A 25,170-nucleotide genomic window follows, 5' to 3' on the forward strand; every position below is an offset into this window, starting at 1 on the left:
AGCCTGACGAGGGTTCAATCTCCTCGCTGCCCGGATGTACTCCAGGTTACGATGGTCAGTCAGAATGAGAAAAGGGTGTTGAGCCCCCTCAAGCCAATGCCTCCACACCTTTAGAGCTTGAACCACGGCTAACAGCTCCCTGTCCCCTACGTCATAATTACGCTCCGCCGGGCTGAGCTTTTTAGAATAAAAGGCACAGGGACGGAGCTTAGGATGCGTGCCAGAGCGTTGCGACAGTACTGCCCCAATACCGGCCTCTGACGCGTCCACCTCTACCTGGAACGTTAAAGTGGGGTCCGGGTGTGCCAGCACCGGAGCCGAAGTTAAAAGGTCCTTAAGTTTACGAAACGCCCTGTCCGCTTCAGCCGACCACTGCAAACGCACCGGGCCCCCCTTCAGCAGGGACGTAATGGGAGCTGCCACCTGTCCAAAACCCCAGATAAACCTCCGGTAGTAATTGGCAAAACCCAAAAACTGCTGCACCTCTTTAACAGTGGTTGGGGTTTGCCAGTTACGCACGGCTGACACCCGGTCAATCTCAATTTTCACCCCTGACGCGGACAACCGATGACCCAAGAAGGAGATGGACTCCTGGAAAAACAGACATTTCTCTGCCTTGACATACAAGTCATGCTCCAACAGCCTACCCAACACTCGGCGCACCAGGGCTACATGCTCGGTTCGTGTAGCGGAGTACACTAGGATGTCGTCAATGTACACTACCACTCCCTGCCCATGCAGGTCCCGGAAGATCTTGTCTACAAATGATTGGAAGACTGAAGGAGCATTCATTAACCCGTATGGCATGACAAGATACTCATAATGACCTGAGGTGGTACTAAATGCCGTCTTCCATTCATCTCCCTCCCTAATGCGCACCAAGTTATAAGCGCTCCTGAGATCCAGTTTTGTGAAGAAACGCGCTCCGCGTAATGATTCAGTCATACTCGCAATCAGAGGTAGAGGGTAACTGTATTTCACAGTGATCTGATTGAGACTACGATAATCAATACACAGGCTCAAACCTCCATCCTTCTTCTTCACAAAAACGAAACTCGAGGACGCAGGGGAAGTGGAGGGCCGTGTGTGTCCTTGTCTCAGGGACTCAGCTATGTAGGTTTCCATAGCCGCCATCTCCTCTTGAGACAGAGGATACACATGGCTCTGCGGAAGTGCCACACCTGTCTGGAGGTTTATCGCACAATCTCCCTGTCTATGAGGTGGCAATCGCGTCGCCCTCGTCTTGCTGATCACGAGTGCCAAATCCTCATACTCAGGGGGAATGTGCATTGCGGGCACTTGGTTCGGACTCTCCACCGTGGTCGCCCCAACGGAAACACCTAAACATCGCCCAACACACTGGCCAGACCATTCCTTGAGAGCCCTCTGTTGCCACGAAATGGTGGGGTCATGGGTGATTAACCAAGGAAGCCCCAGCACCACGGGATACGCAGGAGAGTCAATGAGGTACAACTGAATAATCTCCTCATGACCCCCCTGCGTCTTCATCTTTAGTGGCGCTGTGACCTCCCTAATCAACCCAGATCCCAACGGGCGGCTATCTAGGGCATGGACAGGAAAGGGTGCATCAACGGGCAGGAGGGGAATCCCTAACTTAGAGCAAAATTTCCGATCAATAAAATTCCCAGCTGCGCCTGAATCGACTAGCGCCTTATGCTGGGAATGAGATGCAACCTGAGGAAATACCACAGGTATACACAAGTGAACAACAGAGAGCTCTGGGTGAGTGGGGCGCCTACTCACCTGAAATGACTCCCCAGTGCGCGACCTGTTGCCTCGATTCCTTGGAGACCCTCCCCAGCACCTAGCCGCAGTGTGTCCTCCATGGCCACAGCTGGTGCAGGAGACGGCCCCCCTCGGGTTCTCTCTCCTTCTTTCTCTAGCGCCAGCACCCCCGAGCTCCATTGGGCTCGGCTCGGAGGTGCTGGGGGATGGAATGGACGGCCCCATCTCGGGACGTCCGCGGGTGGCCAGCAGGGTATCCAGTCGGATGGACATGTCCACTAGCTGGTCGAAGGACAGATTGGTGTCCCTGCAGGCCAGCTCTCGACGAACGTCCTCACGCAGGCTACACCGATAGTGATCGATGAGGGCCCTCTCATTCCACCCCGCATCCGCCGCTAGAGTCCGGAAATCCAGGGCGAACTCCTGTGCGCTCCTCTTCCCCTGTCGGAGGTGGAACAGACGCTCCCCCGCCGCTTTACCCTCAGGAGGGTGATCGAAAACTGCCCTGAAGCGGCGGAAGAACTCCGCGTAGCTGGTGGTGGCGGCGTCTATTCCCCTCCATTCGGCGTTGGCCCACTCCAACGCCTTGCCGGAGAGACAGGAGATGAGGGCGGAAACGCTCTCGTATCCCGAGGGCGCCGGGTGTATGGTGGCCAGGTAGAGTTCCACCTGAAGGAGGAACCCCTGACACCCGGCTGCTGTGCCATCATACGCCCTCGGGAGCGAGAGCCGAATCCCACTGGATTCCGGAGCTGGTCTGGTGGGGCTGGCCGATGGTGGTGGTAATGTAGGAGGAGGTGTGGGCACGCCTCCCCTTTCCCATCGGCGCAGGGTGTTCATAGCCTCCTGCATGGCGGAGCCGAGTTGCTGGATCATGGCCTCCTGGCAGCTGACCCGATCCTCCAGCGACTCGGTCGCCGCCGCTGCTCCTGCTGACTCCATAGAAAGGTGTGTTGTTCTGTCAAGGGCTGATGTGGATGTGGTGTTGGAGTCAGGCGCAGGACACAGAAGCTTAGTCCAACATACTTTACTTGTAAGAATACGACAATACAAAATAACGGGCCTCAACACAACGGAGGCGAGCGATTACGCATACAGTGCGTATATACACAAAATACAAGAGATTACGCATACAGTGCAACAATACTCTAAAAATACGAGAGCAAATGCACATCACCAACGGACAGGCGGACAACAACACACAACTACAAACAAAACCAAAGGAAACTTATAGGTGACATAATCAATACGTGATATAGAACAGGTGCACTAATCAGACAAAACAAAACAAACATAGATAACATCAAACGGTAGCAGCTAGTACTCCGGGGACGACGAACGCCGAAGCCTGCCCGAACAAGGAGGAGGAGCAGCCTCGGCGGAATCCGTGACAGGCAGCAGGCAGGTGTGAGTGCATCTGCACGCACAGTGAGGTGAAGACTTTTGAAGGATGGCCTGGTGTCAAGAAGGGCAGCAAAGAAGCCACTTCTCTCCAGGAAAATCATCAGGGACAGACTGATATTCTGCAAAAGGTACAGGGATTGGACTGCTGAGGACTGGGGTAAAGTCATTTGCTCTGATGAATCCCCTTTCCGATTGTTTGGGGCATCCGGAAAACACCTTGTCCGGAGAAGACAAGGTGAGCGCTACCATCAGTCCTGTGTCATGCCAACAGTAAAGCATCCTGAGACCATTCATGTGTGGGGTTGCTTCTCAGCCAAGGGAGTGGGCTCACTCACAATTTTGCCTAAGAACACAGCCATGAATAAAGAATGGTACCAACATATCCTCCAAGAGCAACTTCTCCCAACCATCCAAGAACAGTTTGGTGACGAACAATGCCTTTTCCAGCATGATGGAGCACCTTGCCATAAGGCAAAAGTGATAACTAAGTGGCTCGGGAACAAAACATCGACATTTTGGGTCCATGGCCAGGAAACTCCCCAGACCTTAATCCCATTGAGAACTTGTGGTCGATCCTCAAGAGGCGGGGTGGACAAACAAAAACCCACAAATTCTGACAAACTCCAAGCATTGATTATGCAAGAATGGGCTGCCATCAGTCAGGATGTGGCCCAGAAGTTAATTGACAGCATGCCAGGGCAGATTGCAGAGGTCTTGAAAAAAAAGGGTCAACACTGCAAATATTGACTCTTTGCGTAAACTTAATGTAATTGTCAATAAAAGCCTTTGACACTTATGGAATGCTTGTAATTATACTTCAGTATACCATAGTAACATCTGACAAAAATATCTCATAACACTGAAGCAGCGAACTTTGTGAAGACCAATACTTGTGTCAGTAGACATAGCCAACTGTGTTACCTTGTGCCAGTTGTCATGGGTGACACAACTGTTGACACCAGTGACGCACTGCAGTTGCCACCAGTGACGCAGTACAGGCCAATTTCCCCCTAGTTCCCTGCAGTCTTTTGTTCTGGATCATTAGCAGTGTCGTGTGTAGAGCATTGTGTTGGGGCAGATAATAGATGCCAGTAGGTTAGATTATCAATCCAGATTACTACTATGTTTCACCTATGATCTTGACATTCAAGAGCTCTTCGTGACCGTATAAGGAGAGTATTTCAGCATTTTTGCTGTGTTCCTTTTCTTATTTCCATTCTATATTTATAAGAGTTACAGTTGTTAAGATGATATATTTTTATTCAAGAAATATATGGTTCAAGAGTGCAGTAGGGTTTTATAAATCATCACCAACATAAGAACACTGTTGACATGAAAATCACAAGAATACACAACTTTAAACAAAAAGGCTGTCTATGAAACACATAGTCTGATACCACAGCAGCACTGGTTGGAGATTTCCTGTTTCAAAGCCTTTGAGAAACTCTACTACTTTTTTGTAAAACTCGGAGCATAGTCCCCTGCCTGTAAAGTGGGGTCTAGGCGGTGATTATTCACTTAGCGTCTGGGCTCGTTTGGCCGTGTCTGTCCCTGCTCGCCCAGCTGGAGATCAGCCTCTGTGTACTCTGGACCGCCGACAGCCCTGCCGCCTGTGGGGATGTGGACAGGAATGCATTATCCTGGGGTGTAATCATTAGTGCAACTAAAACACGTTTTTCTATTGGACAAACTCAGGTAGGTCCCTCCCCGTTTGTTCCGTTTGCTTCCGTATAAGAAACGTTTTGCAACAGAATCGGCATAAATAAACACCCCTGGCCACAAGCGGGAATGTTGTGACAGAAACGGGAGAGGGCCAAAGACTGGAAATGTTTAAGATTTGCTACTGTGTGCCTTGTGCTGTTCACTCAGGGAGAACTGCTGTACATCCACATTTTAAATGCTTTATTTGAATCCACAAATAATTTGTGATTAGTACATAGCAGCTCAGCCAGGTACCAGGCTTGTAATATATGTTAGGTAAAGGTATACATTACAACCATATGCATACTCCGCATACTCCATATGCATACTCCCCCCCCCCCCCCCCCCCCCCTCTCTTTTCCTAATGAAAGTCCATCTCCTCATATCACTGAGTGTAGTCGGGTTGTACTTTACACCCCCTGCCCATACAGTCCCATCCCTAACACTCTCCACACTGTCCTCTCCAAACAACCACCCCAGTCCACACCACCCTCTCCAACCACCCCAGTCCACACCACCCTCTCCAACCACCCCAGTCCACACCACCCTCACGTCTTTATTCTTTATCATCCCTTTTCTAGCCAACCGCTGAAACCTCATTGCCCTCACTGGGCTCTGCAGATTTTTTTATCTGCGTTCCAGTGTTATTAAACCACTCACGGGTGAAGACTGCAGCGTGTGTCATTTCCCCTTTTGCGACACTACTTCTCTCCGCTCTGCCGGCGGAGGCTCCACATTTTTTATGCTGTCTTATCGCTTTTCCGAGGAGTCTGTCTTTAATGTCAGAGGGAAAATGTCACTTTGCTCATCCGTGTCTCCTTCTCTCCCTCGTATCCACCTCATATCTCTAATATGGAGATTTACAGTTGGAACGTGGGGATCTAAAATCCCCCTACTGTATTTTAAATGTCTTCACTCAGTGGGAGTGTAGGCAGTAATTGATAAGCAATGCCCATACTAACTAACTAGCTTATGAGATATACATTTTGTTACAGTAGATATTCGACAACAAGATATTGGTCATAAAAATATGAATATTGTGTGAACTTATATTCGGATCAAATATCACACTGATAGCAGTCATGTCAGCATATTGAGATGCTAGTTACCTTGGAACCAGTAAGGGATATGTGAAACTATTTATGTTTCTTAGAATTGGTTGAGTCAGATCTTAGGTAATGCATTAGTCTCTTAATATTTTCAACTGACCCTCAGCGAACAGATGCAAGTAATCAAACCGAAAACAATCTGGTCTCGTGATCTTTTGTTCACCGCTGATTTGAAGATATCACGGACAGGAATCGAACCTAACGAGAAATATACAAAGCACCAAAGAAGTCTCTATTATGTAGACCCACTCAGAATTCAGAAAATTAGCGTAGAATTAGCATCTCCATGTTAATCTTCATGATAATGATGCTCATTCAGGCATCAAACCGTACGATAATCACAGCCCATTCACAATGTGAAGAGGAGCCTCTTCAGTTTCCTGGAATAGCTCTGTTTGACTCACTTGATCGTGCCTGTCTTACTCAATCGTGTCTGTGGTAGTATAATGACTGGACCATCTCCGTCCCTGGAGCTACAGTGGGGAAAAAAAGTATTTAGTCAGCCACCAATTGTGCAAGTTCTCCCACTTAAAAAGATGAGAGAGGCCTGTAATTTTCATCATAGGTACACGTCAACTATGACAGACAAAATTAGAAAAAAAAATCCAGAAAATCACATTGTAGGATTTTTAATGAATTTATTTGCATATTATGGTGGAAAATAAGTATTTGGTCAATAACAAAAGTTTCTCAATACTTTGTTATATACCCTTTGTTGGCAATGACACAGGTCAAACGTTTTCTGTAAGTCTTCACAAGGTTTTCACACACTGTTGCTGGTATTTTGGCCCATTCCTCCATGCAGATCTCCTCTAGGCAGTGATGTTTTGGGGCTGTCGCTGGGCAACACAGACTTTCAACTCCCTCCAAAGATTTTCTATGGGGTTGAGATCTGGAGACTGGCTAGGCCACTCCAGGACCTTGAAATGCTTCTTACGAAGCCACTCCTTCGTTGCCCGGGCGGTGTGTTTGGGATCATTGTCATGCTGAAAGACCCAGCCACGTTTCATCTTCAATGCCCTTGCTGATGGAAGGAGGTTTTCACTCAAACTCTCACGATACATGGCCCCATTCATTCTTTCCTTTACACGGATCAGTCGTCCTGGTCCCTTTGCAGAAAAACAGCCCCAAAGCATGATGTTTCCACCCCCATGCTTCACAGTAGGTATGGTGTTCTTTGAATGCAACTCAGCATTCTTTGTCCTCCAAACACGACGAGTTGAGTTTTTACCAAAAAGTTATATTTTGGTTTCATCTGACCATATGACATTCTCCCAATCCTCTTCTGGATCATCCAAATGCACTCTAGCAAACTTCAGATGGGCCTGGACATGTACTGGCTTAAGCAGGGGGACACGTCTGGCACTGCAGGATTTGAGTCCCTGGCGGCGTAGTGTGTTACTGATGGTAGGCTTTGTTACTTTGGTCCCAGCTCTCTGCAGGTCATTCACTAGGTCCCCCCGTGTGGTTCTGGGATTTTTGCTCACCGTTCTTGTGATCATTTTGACCCCACAGGGTGAGATCTTGCGTGGAGCCCCAGATCGAGAGAGATTATCAGTGGTCTTGTATGTCTTCCATTTCCTAATAATTGCTCCCACAGTTGATTTCTTCAAACCAAGCTGCTTACCTATTGCAGATTCAGTCTTCCCAGCCTGGTGCAGGTCTACAATTTTGTTTCTGGTGTCCTTTGACAGCTCTTTGGTCTTGGCCATAGTGGAGTTTGGGGTGTGACTGTTTGAGGTTGTGGACAGGTGTCTTTTATACTGATAACAAGTTCAAACAGGTGCCATTAATACAGGTAACGAGTGGAGGACAGAGGAGCCTCTTAAAGAAGAAGTTACAGGTCTGTGAGAGCCAGAAATCTTGCTTGTTTGTAGGTGACCAAATACTTATTTTCCACCATAATTTGCAAATAAATTCATTAAATATCCTACAATGTGATTTTCTGGAGAAAAAAAATCTCAATTTGTCTGTCATAGTTGACGTGTACCTATGATGAAAATTACAGGCCTCTCTCATCTTTTTAAGTGGGAGAACTTGCACAATTGGTGGCTGACTAATTTTTTTCACCAGGTTTCAAATCAAATCAAATCAAATTTTATTGGCCACATGCGCCGAATACAACAGGTGTAGACATTACAGTGAAATGCTTACTTACAGCCCTTAACCAACAGTGCATTTTTTTTTTATAAATATGATGATCAGTGTGGCAGATGTATTGTTACCTACCCTTACCACCTGGGGGTAGGTAACAATACAATACATTAGCTTAGTGATGAGCTTTGAGGGCACTATGGTGTTGAATGCTGAGCTGTAGTCAATGAATAGCATTCTCACGTAGGTGTTACTCTTGTCCAGGTGGAAAAGGGCAGTGTGGAGTGCATTAGAGATTGCATCATCTGTGGATCTGTTGGGGCGGTATGCAAATTGGAGGGGGTCTAGGGTTTCTGGGATAATGGTGTTGATGTGAGCCATGACCAGCTTTTCAAAGCACTTCATGGCTACAGATGTCAGTGCTACAGGTCGGTAGTCATTTAAGCAGGTTATCTTAGTGTCCTTGGGCACGGGGACTATGGTGGTCTGCTTGAAACATGTTGGTATTACAGACTCAGTCAGGGACATGTTGAAAATGTTAGTGAAGACACTTGCCAGTTGGTCAGCACATACTCGGAGTACACGTCCTGGTAATCCGTCTGGCCCTGCGGCCTTGTGAATGTTGACCTGCTTAAAAGTCTTACTCACATTGGCTACGGAGAGCGTGATCACATAGTCATCCGGAACAGCTGGTGCTCTCATGCATGCTTCAGTCTTGCTTGTCTCGAAGCGAGCATTGAAGTGGTTTAGCTCGTCTGGAAGTCTTGTGTCACTGAGCAGCTTGCGGCTGTGCTTCCCTTTGTAGTCTGTAATAGTTTTCAAGCCCTGCCACATCCGACGAGCGTCAGAGCCAGTGTAGTACGATTCAATCTTAGTCCTGTATTGACTCTTTGCCTGTTTGATGGTTAGTCGGAGGGCATAGCGGGATTTCTTATAAGCGTCCGGGTTAGAGTCCCGCTCCTTGAAAGCGGCAGCTCTACCCTTTACCTCAGTGCGGATGTTGCCTGTAATCCATGGCTTCTGGTTGGGGTATGTACGTACGGTCACTGTGGGGACGACATCATCGATGCACTTATTGATGAAGCCAGTGACTGATGTGGTGTACTCCTCAATGCTATCTGAAGAATCCCGGAACATGTTCCAGTCTGTGCTAGCAAAACAGTCCTGTAGCTTAGCATCTGCGTCGTCTGACCACTTTTTTATTAACAGAGTCACTGGTGCTTCCTGCTTTAGTTTTTGCTTATAAGCAGGAATCAGGAGGATAGAGTTATGGTCAGATTTGCCAAATGGAGGGCGAGGGAGAGCTTTGTATGCGTCTCTGTGTGTGGAGTAAAGGATGGTCTAGAGTTATTTTTCCTCTGCACATTTAACATGCTGGTAGAAATTAGGTAGAACGGATGTAAGTTTCCCTGCATTAAAGTCCCCGGCCACTAGGAGCGCTGCCTCTGGATGAGCGTTATCCTGTTCACTTATGGCCTTATACAGCTCATTCAGTGCAATCTTATTGCCAGCATTGGTTTGTGGTGGTAAATAGACAGCTCTGAAAAATATAGATGAAAACTCTCTTGGTAAATAGTTTGGTCTACAGCTTATCATGAGATGCTCTACCTCAGGCGAGCAAAACCTTGAGACTTCCTTAGTATTTGATTTTGTGCACCAGCTGTTGTTTACAAATATACACAGACCGCCACCCCTTGTCTTACCGGAGTCAGCCGTTCTATCCTGCCGATGTAGCATATAGCCCGCTAGTTGTATGTTGTCCACGTCGTCGTTCAGCCACGACTCGGTGAAACATAAGATATTACAGTTTTTAATGTCCCGTTGGTAGGATAACCGTAATCCTAGGTCATCCAATTTATTCTCAAATGATTGAACATTGGCTAATAGGATTGATGGAAGAGGCAGTTTACTCGCTCGCCGTCGGATCCTTACAAGGCACCCCGACCTACGTCCACGATATCTCCGTCTCTTTCTCATGCGAATGACGGGGATTTGGGCCTTGTCGGGTGTCTGTAGGATATCCTTCGCATCCGACTTGTTGAAGAAAAATTATTTGTCCAATATGAGGTGGGTAATTGCTGTCCTGATATCCAGAAGCTCTTTTTGGTTATAAGAGATGATGGCAGAAACATTATGTACAGAATAAATTACAAATAACGCTGAAAAACACAAATAATAGTACAATTGGTTAGAGGGCTGTAAAACGGCAGCCATCTTCTCCGGCGCCATTCAAGACTTGTTTGTGGAGAAACTGAAGTGAAAAATTGCTTCTTTGAGATTCTAACGCCATGTTTCGTTGATGTTTCAATGTGAACTTTTAATTTACACTGAAGAAATGAGAAACCATGACTAAAGTCTAGATTTTGAGCAAGATGTAGAGTTTGATTTCACAGACAGTGATATTGTTTACTGTTATTTTTGCTTCCTCTGAGGTAATATTCAAACTTCATTCACATAGATAGACATTTCGGAGAGCGAGAGACTGCTAGAGTCAGCAGTGGGCCCCTGCAGTGGGTCTTTTGGCATGGCCGCACTAACACCCTTCAAAGTCACCGCGTCCCGGGGTGAACCCCCACAGGCTCCTCCAGCCTGCAGAGCAGACAGGCCATAAGCCCCTGGTTCTGCCTGCATTAACACTTTACCCCCACCATCTCTCCTCTGAGCGTGAGAGAACCGAGAAAACCCTGGCACGGGCACAAACCTCCATCCATCCATCCCCGTCTCAGCCCTTTCTCCACTCCTGGCTGCCAGCCACGTCCTTTGGCCTAGGCCCGCTTGGTCTGCTTGAGCCACTCTGCCACAGTCCGCCACACCGCAAATTAAAGCTCAGGGCCGAAGGCCCAATTGCAAATTTTACATCTCTCATTTTTTATAGTCTGTCTTTCCTTGGAACTTTAGTGAGTGTATTATTTATTCAGCAGTGTTGCAGTGTTTTACAGGGGGGACATGCGTTTTATGTGGTGGCTGTTCTAGACAGCTTTTTACTGAAGCATGACAGGAGAGATGTGAACGCTAATACAGCGTTTGCATCTAATCTGTTATTCAAACGAGTGTGTCGACGCTTCTGAGCTTAACCCACCTTCACCTGTCTCACTTATAAACCTACTAGTCCGTCACGCAACCTGATTATACGACTGTCATCATCATCAAGAATGAGAATCGTCTTCCAATTATCTTCCCTTTTTATCAAAGGTTCTAATGTACCTTCTCTAATACCCATATAATAATAATAATATATGCCATTTAGCAGACCCTTTTATCCAAAGTGACTTACAGTCATGCGTGCATACATTCTTTACGTATGGGTGATCGCGGGAATTGAACCCACTATCCTGGCATTGCAAGCCCCATGCTCTACCAAACTGAGCTACAGAGATCCCCCTCCTGCACATTCTCACAAAATCATATACTGCAGTATCTGCCAGCAAAACCACAAATAAACATATCACCCATCTATGGCCAGTTTACATTAAGACAGCTGTTGTGGGTATAAGTAGTCTGCACCACCTTATTGTCAACTACTTCAGACTATTGGAAGGGTCAGGCTAATTTGCACTAGATTGCATTATAATTCTTCAGAGGAATTGCCTCTTTGAATGTGTTCCCATACACTCCAGCTGCTAATGCACAACATTCATGACCGGGCCTCCCCTGATCCTGTTAACAAAGACTTTTGGACAAGTGCCCTCCACTTACAAGAAGCGCCGCTCTTTTTTTGATTATCAAGTTTTATAAGTTCAACCGCAAGTTCAGCCCCTCAAATTGAAAGTGCACTTTCAAAAAGTGCATATAAATTATACATTCCACGCACTAAAAGCCCATGCTCTTCCCAAATGGGCCAGAGGTATTCTCTGACTGCACCAAGTGCATTAAAAAAAGGTAATCTGGTCAACTCTTATACCTGTTTTTCACATTCAAGGATACATGGAGTTGAAGGGAAGGGATGGGAAAACCAACAACAAACATTCCCTGACCAAATATCCACTGACTGAAAACCCAGAGAGTCCCATGGGCCTTGTCCAAGTTGATGGCCCTGAGTCCTACGCTAATGAGTGTAGCTTGCCTTTTTTAGCCGGACCCATTTCACACACGAGGTTACGGGCCAAGCCAAAGGGTTAACTGGTGGTCAACGTTTGGTCCGGACTAATTGAAGGGAAAGGAGAGAGAAGAAGGCTATCTGCCTCTCTGCACACAGAAAGCGAGAAAGAACAAAAACGACTGTTTGCAAACCTGAAACGGGCACACTCGTTTAATAGAGAGCATTTGACAACAAGAGCTATTCATTTGCTTGGCATTTAGACAGGCTTGATTAAGCATGAGGTCGGCAAGAGCTGCCAAGACTGGAAACTCGTTCCCCCTACTGCTGCTCGTCCTTGTCACATGTTTGGAGCTCATCTCATCAAGTCTTTTCTCATCTGCTCCATCAGCCTTTCCAGAAGTAGCCCTTTAAGGAGTAGCTTGTTAGCACTAAATGCCTTGAACTGGCTAACCCTTCTGAGGTACCGGGTGAGCGCCATGTGCGACACTTCATTTGCGGTGATCATTTCATTCTAGGCTCCACAGCACAGTGTGGTGTTTGGCACCATTGATCTAATTGTGTCTACATTGTAAACACTCTCCAGTAAAGGCTCTCTTTTCCGAGCATTTCAGAGAAGTGTGACCTCACCTCAGGTCTCTATTGAGCACAGCTTAGCAGAAGTCGCGCCGTGGGAGGCAGTGTGCTGGGGTCTGGAGTTTTTTCTTGTTTACAGACAGTTTCAGACAGCAGGAAAGGAGAGCGAGAGCAGAGTGACAGGCTTATTTTGCAGCAGAGAGAGAGAACTCTCGTCATTGCCTGCGACTAGAAACCCAAAAGCCCTCTGAGTCTTTGACAGCCAGGAAAGCCAGATCAGCGAGAATCTCTTCAGAAAGATAACAGCCTCTGAATGTTCTCCCACTTCCACAGTTCTGCATACTTCATGTGCAAGACGGAACAGTACATGTCGAACATTTTCACATCGGTCCCTGTTACAGTGTTGTATTCATAACTGTGTTCATTCATGATTAGCAGAAGTATTTGGTTTGATTCAAATGAATCCTGCAAATCATGCAAATCATGGAATTGCGAAATATAACACTAGTCGTGTGTCTCTCCACTCTCTCCTTTTTGAGTGTTTAGGAATCCAGGCCCCTTCACCCTCACTCTCTTCATCTTTGTCATGGTCAACCTTTATAATACTGTTTGTCCTCCTGTGGCTCTCAACCCAATGAATTTTCCTCTCAAGTATGCCCTCAGTGGCGATGCCAGCAAAAAGGCCTTACTAAGAACTGCATATTCTTCCATTTGGAGGGCGATTTCTGTCGTCCGTGTTGTGTATGTTATGCTCTCAAGCGTGGTTTTAATGGACCCCCTCTTCCTCTCTCTCCCTCTCTCTTCCTCTCTCTCTTCCTCTCTCTCCCTCTCTCTCTTCTGCTCTCTTCCTCTATCTCCCTCTCTCTCTTCCTCTCGCTTCCTCTCTCTTCCTCTCTCTCTTTCTCTCTCTTCCTCTCTCTCTTTCTCTCTCTTCCTCTCTCTCTTTCTCTCTCTTCCTGTCTCTCCCTCTCTCTTCCTCTCTCTTCCTCTCTCTTCCTCTCTCTTACTCTCTCCCTCTCTCTCCCTCTCTCTCTTCCTCTCTCTCCCTCTCTCTCTCTAGCCTCTGAGCCCAACTTGAAGCTCCGGTCCAGGCTAAAACAGAAGGTGACAGAGCGCAGAAGTAGCCCACTGCTACGTAGGAAGGATGGTCCAATAATCACTACTGCCAAGAAGCGCTCTCTGGACATGGCTGGTAAGCTTCCGGCGCACAACTCATCCCAAACAGAATACGTTCCATCTCGCACAACCCTTGCATCTATAACTTTAGTGCTTTTCTGTGGGTTGAAATCGATAGGTTTCCAACCTGGTACCTTGATCAGTATGCGTGTTGTGTGGGAGCCTCATGTCTTGTGTTTTTTGTCTTTTTGCAGAATCGGCCTGCAACAGTGCACCTGGCTCGGGCCCCAGTTCGCCCAACAACAGCTCCAGTAACATCACCAATGAGAATGGCATTGCTAGTCCAGTAGAGGTAAGCAGCCACTATAACTTTAACCTACATCAAGCTGTTAGCTTGCTGTGACCATGCAGAAACCATGGGCTTCTGATATACTCTTCTCTTTTCAATCTGCTTTGATGTTGACTCTTCCCAGTCACATTGCAGAGGACTGTTTGCTTAATATGTTGGCTCACACTATAAGGCATGTGTGCGCGTGCATGCGCATGTGCTTACATGCTTGTTTGATCCGGTGTGACTGTTTGTTTGTGTGTGTACGTATGGGTGCTTGTGTTTGTTTGCGTGTCTGTGCACATGAGGGTGTAAATGCAAGTGGCTGTGCATAGAGTATGTGTATCTCTATCCTTGTCAGTGTTTGAGTCTCTGAGTGTGTGTCTCTGTAACCAACATGTGCTCCAGACTGCCCGTGTAGACAGGAGGCCACAGGGGCTGTGTATTTTTGAAGAAGGGTCTATTTATCTGGCCAGTGTTTGAGTGTGTGTGTCTCTTTGACTGTGTGCTCCTCTGTTTCTAGGCCTCCCTGGCCCACAGGCTGGCCAGCCGAGAGGGCCCCTTGAGCCAGCTGTCTCTGTACACATCGCCCTCACTGCCTAACATCACCCTGGGCCTGCCAGCCACCGGCCCGTCCAGCGTGAGTTCATACACCCACTTTCTGTCTGTCTCTCACTCTTTGTGTTCTTTCTTTCATTCTTTGTCTTGTCTGTTCATTCTTTCATTTGTTTTCTGTATATTTTTCATTGGTTTGTCTTTCGTTAGTTAGTATTTTCTTTTTTTCATACTTTTTTCTCGCTCTGCACTCTACTGTATCTCTACCCAGACATCTCACTTTCTCCCTTTTTCTCTCGCCCACATTCTTCCTTTCCCTACTACACTCTCTCTCCACTGGCTTCCCCTCTCTCCCCAATGTCTTCTTTTCTCTCCCTAGCTCTCGCTTTCTTTTCTCTCACTCTCTCCTTCCTTTCTCCTCTCCTCCATCACTTTGAGGGCTTGCTTGCGCACACAGGCCTTTCACAGTGGAAGACTCCACATAGCAGGGGCCCTGTCTAGACCTAGTCCATCTGCCATATGTGGCTTTTCAGCCCCACTTCCATTTCAGAAAGGCCCCATTGAGAGACAATGACCAGCAGTAGGTCAGTGACGCACGTTCTATCCCCTCAGACGGCCCATTCAACGTTTGTATTTTTTTGTAAGGAATGTCCCCCTCTCCGTCTCCTTTTACCCCCCCCCCCCCCCCCCCCCCTCTCTATCTCTCTCTCTCTCTCTCTTTCTCTCTCTCTCTCTCTCTGTCTCTGTCTCTGTCTCTCTCTCTCTCTCTCTCTCTCTCTCTCTCTCTCTCTCTCTCTCTCTCTCTCTCTCTGTCTCTCTGTCTCTACATGTTTCCAACTCTTCCAAGTGAAGTCAGGCAGGGTTATTAGTTCACTGTAGTTCACTGATATACAGTATTTTGCCCCATAATGTATTAGAGGGAAATACACTACACTTTGGTCTGCATTTAGGGGCAACTTCCACCCGGCACCTGCATATTTTTTCCTCCTTTCAGATGACGTCAGGCCAGCAGGATGGTGACAGGCTATCGATGCATGAGAGGCTGCAGCAGGGCATCCCCATAACCACTCCCTTCATCCCGGGGGCCCACCTGCCCTCCTACCTGACTGACGGGGGCTCGGCACACAACCCCCTCCTCCACCACATGGTCCTCCTGGAGCAGTCCCAGAACCCACTAGGTCTGTCCTGCTGTAAGCATATCCACTCCGTCTCAGGCACTATCCAAAGCACATCATCCCAAAATCCTGGTTTCGAAGGACCACCTTCCATGGTGGTGTCAGTGGCGGCTGGTGAAAGGAAGACGGCTCATAGTAATTTCTGGAATGTAATGAGTGTGTTTAATACCGTTCCACTCATTCCATTCCAGCCATAACAATCAGTCTGTCCTCCGGTTTCAACACCAGCCTCCACTTAGTGGGTCCCCAATGTTACTTGTGGCTCATCCTCTTAATGTTGTCGGTGTTTCCTGTGTTTCAGGCCTGGGCGGGCTGCCCTTGCAGTCGCCCTCCATCCACAAGCTGCGTGGGCAGCACCGTCCCCTAGGAAGGACCCAGTCGGCCCCTCTGCCCCAGAACGCCCAGGCCCTGCAGCAGCTGGTAGTCCAGCAGCAGCACCAGCAGTTCCTGGAGAAACACAAGCAGCAGTTCCAGCAGCAGCAACTGCACATCAACAAGGTATGTGTGGTGTGTGTCTGGGAGGAGGTGGTGGGTGTGGGGGCGGGTGTGTGTGTGGGAGGGGGTGGGGGCGTGTGGGCATGTGTATATGCGTGTGTGCGAGTGTGATTGTGTACATGTGTAAGTGTGTGTCTGCTATGTCATTAAGCAAAAGCAACACCCCCCCATCACCAGCAGCAGTAACACAACAGCTGTACATCGGCTAAGTGTTTGTCAGAGTCTGCCTGCCCTGCGTGCATGTTCCTGTGCTCGCTTCTTCCGTCGCCATAGCAACTACCTCATATGGAGGAAGCCACTTCCTTATATGGTCACACAGGAAGCTCAGTGTGTGTGTGTTTGCGTGTGTGTGGTGATTAGGTAGGATAGAGAATCATAAGGCCGGAGCAGGGTGGGGGCGTAGAGAGATAATTATTGCTCTTTTTTTCTCCTGTGACGTGACATTCCCTGAGGATGATATACTATTATCCTCTGAGTCTCTGTTGTTTTCCCCTACTTATGTCCCTCACTGACACATGGCCACATTGACATGTAACAATGGATATTACCAAATTATACATTTACCACAGAACTAGCAAGTAATCCATGTGGTTTTTCGGTGGTCAGCGATTAAGAATATGAAGAATATGGCCTATAAATGTTTTTATTTTAAAGGGGTAGTTCAACCAAATGACAAATTTACCTCAGAATTTACCTCAGAACTAGCAAGTGATCCATGTGGATTCTCAGTGGTCAACGGTTAAGAATATGAAGAATATGGCTTTGTTTACTTCCCAACGTTTAGCATTTGCATTGTTTCTTGAAAAGCAATGGGAGTGGTAGGATCCAGGTTAGCATGCGGCTAAATCAACTCAGTCATATTTTGGGTTGCTGACTCTCATGATCCATTGATTATTTGCTGGTGATCCGTAAGAGGTCACTTGTCACTTTACTACTTGAATCAGCTGTCTCCATGATATCAATAATTCCATATTGCTACTGTTACGTTGTCATCTACTGTCAAAAAGTTTTGTATTTGAAGGAGACTTGCTTTTTGCTTTATGTTTTGGATGAAAGGTACAGCAAAGCTGAAATGCTTGATAAATGTATATTTGGATATTAAGTGTCGAGGAGTTGCTTAACTACCAGTATTTAAGCATTATAAAGGAACTACAGTAGGCTCCCACTTTCTCTCCAAAACTTTAACTTTATTTTGCATCCAACTTCAAAGCAAAGCTGGTGTAAATCCCAAAAGAGAGTTTCCCCTTTAAAAAATAGAGAGAATTTAGAGAAAAAGAGAGAGGGAGTCAAGGGGAATAAAAGAGGGGGGTGGAGTGTAAAAAGAGTGGCTTGTGTTTAGATGGGGATGAGGCAAGAGACCGGCGCTCTGACGTCAATGAGCCGGTTCCCCTGGCGTCATGCCAACAGGGTCCCATGTGTGCGTCTGCCAGACATGGTTGCTACGATCTGGGACACTGAAAAGGGGAGTGAAGGACGGGGGGTGTGGGGGTGTAGTAGTTTCCCTTGCCATCCCCGTGGCGACCGAGCTAGATGGACCCAGCTGGCCTGGCAGCAACATCCGCCACAGTCTTGAAATTACACTCTCTCTCTTTACTTCTCTTTCTTTCCTTCTCTCTCTCTCTGTTAGTCTCGTTCCTTCTCTCTCTCTCTCTCTCTCTCTCTCTCTCTCTCTCTCTCTCTCTCTCTCTCTCTCTCTCTCTCTCTCTCTCTCTCTCTCTCTCTCTCTCTCTCTCTCTCTCGGTCTGTCTGTTTCTCTCATGCTCTGTCTGTTTATCTATTTCCTTCTCTCTTTCTCTATTTCTGTGTCTCAGTTTCTTCAGTTTTCTCTTGCCCTCATCTGGCTATCATTCTTTATCACTTTCTCTGGGCTGCCTTCTCTGACTCTATTTCTGATTTCTCTCTCTTTTCACTCTCTTCACCTTCCTCTCTAAACCCTATACCTTACCCAACGTCCCTCCTTCATTCCCCCTTGCTCTCAACTTTGATGTTCTCTCTTGATCCCTCTCTCCCGCACTTGTTTTATTTAACAGAAGTACCCTCTTTGTCCTCCTGTTTATAGAGGATAATCTCCCTCTCTCGCTCTCCCTTCCTCTCCCTACTGTTATGATGAGACCTCAGTCCTCTCTCCTTTTCTATCTCTCTCTCTCTACTTTTATGATGAGGCTTCACCTCTATCTCTCTCTCGCTCGCTCTCTCTCATTCTTTCTCTTCTGTTTTCTTTTTCTCATGGCGAGTCTGTGTGAACCCGAAGACCGTGGGTTGACTAACCTTTATACTCTAAACAAACCAGCCACCACTGCCTCTGGCAACATGTCATAAGGGCCAGCCAGTCAGCTTGTCATCTGAGCTAATAGATGCCGGTTTGGAGATGAGCAGTGACGTTTGTTTACCATACGTTTATATTTAGACATGTTCCTCGGTGGATTTATGGATTCCTCTGCACCCCGAAGGAAGTGTTTGCAAATGTTTGCAAAGAGAGATTGTAATTGTGAACCACTTTTGAACTTGTATAAATTCACCTATGTGCATATAGACGATCATATCACTGTCTAACTATAACAGTACAATAACAGTACTATAACAGTTACACTTGATAGAAAACACTTGGATCATTGGAGAAGAAAATAAAGGATAGGATTGAATCCTTATGGTTAGATATGGCTCTGCTGCAACTTGCCTAGATCAGTGGTTCACAAAACATTTATGTGATGACATGAGGCTTTTGAATTTCTTTGATTGCATTTAATCAGGCAGCCCAATTCTGATATTTTATTCACTAATTGGTATTTTATTCACTAATTGGTCCTCTGAAGAATATTTGATGTGAAAAGATCTGATATGATTGGTCAAAAGACCAGTTAGTGGAAAAGAATATCAGAATTGGGCTGCCTGTGAGCCACTTGATCGACAATAACATGTTTCTAGCGACAACCCAAGAGGGACTGGCTGTGGTGGTCCACTCTTAGGGTCCCGACTCACCTTTTGGGAAGCACTTGACTAACTTTCCATTACCGTTTAACATTTTAGAAAATCTGGAAAATAGTATACTGCCCCCATAGGCATCAAGGAAGTGGGCTTTCTATGGCGTCACCCAGCGATAGAACATGTCACAACCTATGAATTGCAACAGTTATTGTTACTTAGGTTTGGTACAGGTATGTGTAACTTATCCATACCCAGTGCTGTATCTTCTAACCTTTGACAACCCCCCCCCCCCCCCCCCCCCTCAGATGATGGCCAAGCCCAGCGAGCCAGGGCCGGGTCGACAGCACGAGAGCCACCCGGAGGAGACAGAAGAGGAGCTAAGGGAGCACCAAGCCCTGTGTCCCCAGGAAGGAGTCCTCATGTGTGGGGTGACAGTCAAGCAGGAGCCCCCGGACCCCCAGGAAGAGGAGTGGGACAACAGAGAGAGGATGGTCGACCAGGAGCTGCTCTTCAGACAGGTAGGAGAGAGGGAAGCGTAGAGGACAAACACACACACTCGCACACACAACCTTTTTCAAATGTGATTAACATCACCAGTTGAAGAGAGCTGGAGTATCTAGATGGACAGACATACAGAGAAAGAAGACTACACTCACGTGTACTGCATGTGTGATAGTGAACAGAATGTAGGCTATTTTCATTTATAGTCAGTTCACGAAAAACAGACACCCACACATGGCTTACTCTTACTGTATGGACACACAAACAACCACTCACACACACACATGCAAGCACACACAATTACACACACACTATACTCCTACTCACAAAGTGAAATAGCGTGCAGGTTTTTATCTGAATGGCTGAGGTCAGCCTCACGCCTCCTCTCTACTGCTGAATCTGAGTTAGCCTCCCGAGGGCCACACACACACACATACACACACACAAACACACTTAGCCAGAACACCATGTCATCCCTGTCTAACATGCAGCCCTGCAGTCGGTCCAAATCCAATCCACTGTCCTTCCTGTCACCATGACGCCCACACACCCCACATCCCCCGGCAAGAAGTAGAGCACTGGTGGCCCTTGGGAAATGAAGTGTTAGAGCAGGAGCGAAGCCCCAGTCCAATCCTGCTATGTTAGTTACAGTAGTGGCAATTCACTAAGTGGCAGTGCAGTTTTAGAATCTGAATCCCATTGCACCTTACGACAAAAACCTATAGTATAGCGTTCATACTAAATACAAGTATGCCAGTGCCACAAAAGGCTATCACAGGAATTGGGCTGATTATAAGTGAAATGATACTGAATGCATGCATACTTGCAAAACATTTGTCTCTGTATCTTAATGTTCCTAAAGTCGTTCCCACATTAACATGTCTGTCTGGCTTATGATAATGGATTCATATGCATCAAGCGCCATCTTCTGGCTAGTAAGAAATCTTGCAGCAGTTCAACAGATGCACACAAAAGCTGAATTTGGTGTGTGTGTGTGTGTGTGTAGTCGCTTACGTGTGTGTAACATTCTCTCTGTCTCTGTCTCTGGCTCTTGCTCTCTCTCTCTCTCTCTCTCTCTCTCTCTCTCTCTCTCTCTCTCTCTCTCTCTCTCTCTCTCTCTCTCTCTCTCTCTCTCTCTCTCTCTCTCTCTCTCTCTCTCTCTCTCTCTCTCTCTCTCTCTCTCTCTCTCTCTCTCTCTGTCTCTCTGAGCAGCAGGCAGTGTTATTGGAGCAGCAGAGGATGATCCAGTTAAGGAACTACCAGGCTTCTATGGAGTCAGCCGGCCTGTCGGTCACCTTCCCAGTGCACCGTCCCCTCTCCAGGGCCCAATCATCTCCTGCCTCGGCCTGCCTCCCCCCCATTGTGGTACAGCAGGAACCGCCCACCAAGCCTTGCTTCACCACTGGTTAGTGTCCAAGCACCCCTTGTCTGTATCATACACACAAATGCACATACAGTTGAAGTCAGAAGTTTACATACACTTAGGCTGGAGTCATTAAAACTTGTTTTTCAACCACTCCACAAATGTCTTGTTAACAAACCATAGTTTTGGCAAGTCGGTTAGGACATCTACTTTGTGCATGACACAAGTAATTTTTCCAACAATTGTTTACAGACAGATTATTTCACTTATAATTCACTGTATCACAATTCCAGTGGGTCAGAAGTTTACATACACTAAGTTGACTGTGCATTTAAACAGCTTGGAAAATTCCAGAAATGGCTTTAGAAGCTTCTGATAGGCTAATTGACATCATTTGAGTCAATTGGAGGTGTACCTGTGAATGTATTTGAAGGCCTACCTTCAAACTCAGTGCTTCTTTGCTTGACATCATGGGAAAGTCAAAAGAAATCAGCCAAGACCACAGAAAAAAATGTGTAGTCCTCCACAAGTCTGGTTCAGCCTTGGGAGCAATTTCCAAACGCCTGAAGGTACCACGTTCATCTGTACAAATAATAGTACGCAAGTATAAACACCATGGGACCACGCAGCCGTCAAACCGCTCAGGAAGGAGACGTGTTCTGTCTCCTAGAGATGAACGTACTTTAATGCGAAAAGTGCAAATCAATCACAGAACAACAGCAAAGGACCTTGTGAAGATGCTGGAGGAAACAGGTACAAAAGTATCTATATCCACAGTAAAACAAGTCCTATATCGACATAACCTGAAAGGCCGCTCAGCAAGGAAGAAGCCACTGCTCCAAAACCGCCATAAAATAGCCAGACTACGGTTTACAACTGCACATGGGGACAAAGATCGTACTTTTTGGAGAAATGTCCTCTGGTCTGATGAAACAAAAATAAAATTGTTTGGCCATAATGACCATCGTTATGTTTGGAGGAAAAATGGGGATGCTTGCAAGCCGAAGAACACCATCCCAACCGTGAAGCACGGGGGTGGCAGCATCATGCTGTGTGGGTGCTTTGCTGCAGGAGGGACTGGTGCACTTCACAAAATACATGGCATCATGAGGAAGGAAAATTATGTGGATATATTGAAGCAACATCTCAAGACATCAGTCAGGAAGTTAAAGGTTGGTCGCAAATGGGTCTTCCAAATGGACAATGACCCCAAGCATACTTCCAAAGTTGTGGCAAAATGGCTTAAGGACAACAAAGTCAAGCTATTGGAGTGGCCATCACAAAGCCCTGATCTCAATCCTATAGAAAATGTGTGGGCAGAACTGAAATAATGTGTGCGAGCAAGGATGCCTACAAACCTGACTCAGTTACACCAGCTCTGTCAGGAGGAATGGGCCAAAATTCACCCAACTTATTGTGGGAAGCTTGTGGAAAGCTACCCGAAACGTTTGACCCAAGTTAAACAATTTAAAGGCAATGCTACCAAATACTAATTGAATGTATGTAAACTTCTGACCCACTGGGAATATGATTAAATAAATAAAAGCTGAAATAAATCATTCTCTCTACTATTATTCTGATATTTCACATTGTTAAAATAAAGTGGTGATCCTAACTGACCTAAAACAGGGAATTTTTACTAGGATTAAATGTCAGGAATTGTGAAACACTGAGTTTAAATGTATTTGGCTATGGTGTATATAAACTTCCGACTTCAACTCTACGTACGGACACTCACTCACACACGCATGTGTAGACACAGACACACAAACACACACTAACACACGTGCACACGCAAGCACAGAAACACACGCACGCTCACACTATTCAAATTTGTCACATGCTTCGTAAACAACAGGTGTAGACTAACAGTGAAATGCATCCCAACAACGTAGGCCGTCATTGTAAATAAGAATTTGTTCTTAACTGACTTGCCTAGTTAAATAAACGTTAAATAAAATAAATAAAAAAGAGAAAGAATAACACAAGGAATAAATGCACAATGAGTAACGATAATTTGGCTGTATACACGGGGTACGAGGTGATTGAGGTAGATATAGGTAAGGACACCACGCACACACTGTCTCTCTCTCTCTCTAACCTGTTGTCTGTATCTCACTCACACACACACACACACACACACTGACATGCAAGCACACACACACAGGGCTTAGCTCCCTGTTCTCTTAGATTAGTGTGTCCTCTCTCCCTGAAAACAAAAATAATTGTCCTTGACTCTCTTTCTCCCTTAAACCACTCTGAGAGCCCCAGTGTCCAGCATACTGATCAGCCATGCAGTGCAGTGTGTGCGTGCTGTCCTGTGAGAACCAATGTCTCCCAAACAGTCGCATAACATTGTCTTTCATAACCCTGTGTGTGTGTGTTCCCATCACCCTCCAGGCCTGGTGTATGACACGTTGATGCAGAAGCACCAGTGTATGTGTGGCAACACCAACACACACCCAGAGCACGCCGGACGCATCCAGAGCATCTGGTCCCGACTACAGGAGACGGGACTGAGGGGAAAGTGTGAGGTACGGAAACCGTACACCCCAACCAGAGCACTACGTTCTACTACCTCTGGTCTCTTGACCCTCCCACCCGTACGGGAGGGCAGCTCCCGCTCAGCCCAGTCAAAGCTCTTCTCTGTCCTGGCACCACAAAGGTGGATCAAGCTTCCCCTAACCTCAGGAGAGTGGAGTCCCTGTCCATCTTCCAAAAATGTCTGAAACCCTAACTCTTTAAAGATTATCTTCAATAAATCCCCCCCATTGCCAAAATCCCGAGATATACAGTACCTTTAACATAAATGCACTAATTGTAAGTCACTCTGAATAAGAGCTTCTGCTAAATGACTAAAATGTTCAATGTTAACTGGCTTTCTTACATTGTAGCCCTCACTTCAGCACTGATCTAAAAGTAATAGGACAGGTTAAAGTGTGGCCAGCTCGGTGTTTTCACCTATATAGTATTTTTTTTGATCAGTGCAGAGACTAAGAGGAATCCACTTTAGAGTATACATTCAGGTCCCCTGTCAAAGTAATAACTGAGGAAGCTTGTTTGCCAACCTATCTCAATAGTATGAAGTGGCTTCCCCATCCAACCTGGACTATTGGGATGGACCCATTATTCCACTTTCAGACCATTTCTGACCAGGAGAGGGCAGTGTTAAACCAACCTCCCCATTGACAAAACACCCCACAGCAAGTTGCCTGTAGCCAATACCTTGACAAATCCTAACGATAACCATTCGGGGGAAAAATTCTAAACTGATCTTAGACCAGTGTTTAGCTTAGGGGGTTGTTTTGAAGTATTAGGTTGATTTGAAGTATTAGGTTGTTTTGAAGCGCTGGTAGAGATAAAATGCTGCTAGTGGGTTTAAGCTGAATTTGACCTAATAGTGGGTCTTATCACGCACTGCACCTGTTCTGTGACCATCCACACACACACACACACACGCACACACACACGTGCGCACACATACTTACCACACACACACACACACAAACTTGCTCAGCAAGAGACATGCTTTACTCTTCATCTGAGAGGTATTTAGACGGCAGCTATGCAACCAAGCGTAGCGCTGATGCAGTGAACGAGTGAGATGCAGAAGAGATCAGATGGTTCAGATGGTTCCTAAATGGGGATAATCTATCTTGCATCGCACTGCGCTGTGCGTGTTTGTGTCTGATCTCTTCTGCATCTCACTCGTTCACTGCATCAGCGCTACGCTTGGTTGCATAGCTGCCGTCTCTGTTTTTCCTGAATGGCACAAACAAACAATCAAACAAACAAGTCCCATCCCCAGACTTCCTCCCCTCCCCTCCCTTCCCTTCCCTTCCCCTCTCCTCTTCTCTCTTCTGTCTTTCTCTCTCTGTCTCTCTTTCACTCACACACCCTTCGGACCACCTTTACAACCACCACTGTTACTAATTGGAGATTCCTGGCTGCAGGTGTTACCCTGTCCCCCCTCCTCCCCATTCCTCCTTAACTCCCTACTTTTTATCTTTCCATCCCTCCTGTCCATCAAAAGCTCAGGTGACCCT

At 46.6% G+C, this 25,170-nt stretch overlaps 1 protein-coding gene across 1 annotated transcript in view; it reads left to right on the forward strand.

The window, feature by feature from the left end:
• hdac4 (histone deacetylase 4) overlaps positions 1 to 25,170 on the forward strand; it is a gene marked incomplete at its 5' end in the record, with an annotated part of 124,776 nt that overhangs the window by 14,306 nt on the left and 85,300 nt on the right. The window contains 8 exons of the mRNA XM_084161596.1: positions 13,727 to 13,858; positions 14,037 to 14,134; positions 14,634 to 14,750; positions 15,660 to 15,855; positions 16,142 to 16,338; positions 19,566 to 19,778; positions 20,974 to 21,166; positions 23,525 to 23,658. Of these exons, the coding sequence (XP_084017722.1) occupies positions 13,727 to 13,858; positions 14,037 to 14,134; positions 14,634 to 14,750; positions 15,660 to 15,855; positions 16,142 to 16,338; positions 19,566 to 19,778; positions 20,974 to 21,166; positions 23,525 to 23,658 (1,280 nt within the window). The remainder of the gene's footprint in view (positions 1 to 13,726; positions 13,859 to 14,036; positions 14,135 to 14,633; positions 14,751 to 15,659; positions 15,856 to 16,141; positions 16,339 to 19,565; positions 19,779 to 20,973; positions 21,167 to 23,524; positions 23,659 to 25,170) is intronic.

This window comes from Coregonus lavaretus (assembly GCF_964263955.1).
Source record: "Coregonus lavaretus genome assembly, chromosome: 5".
In the NCBI taxonomy this organism is placed as follows: Eukaryota; Metazoa; Chordata; class Actinopteri; order Salmoniformes; family Salmonidae; genus Coregonus; species Coregonus lavaretus.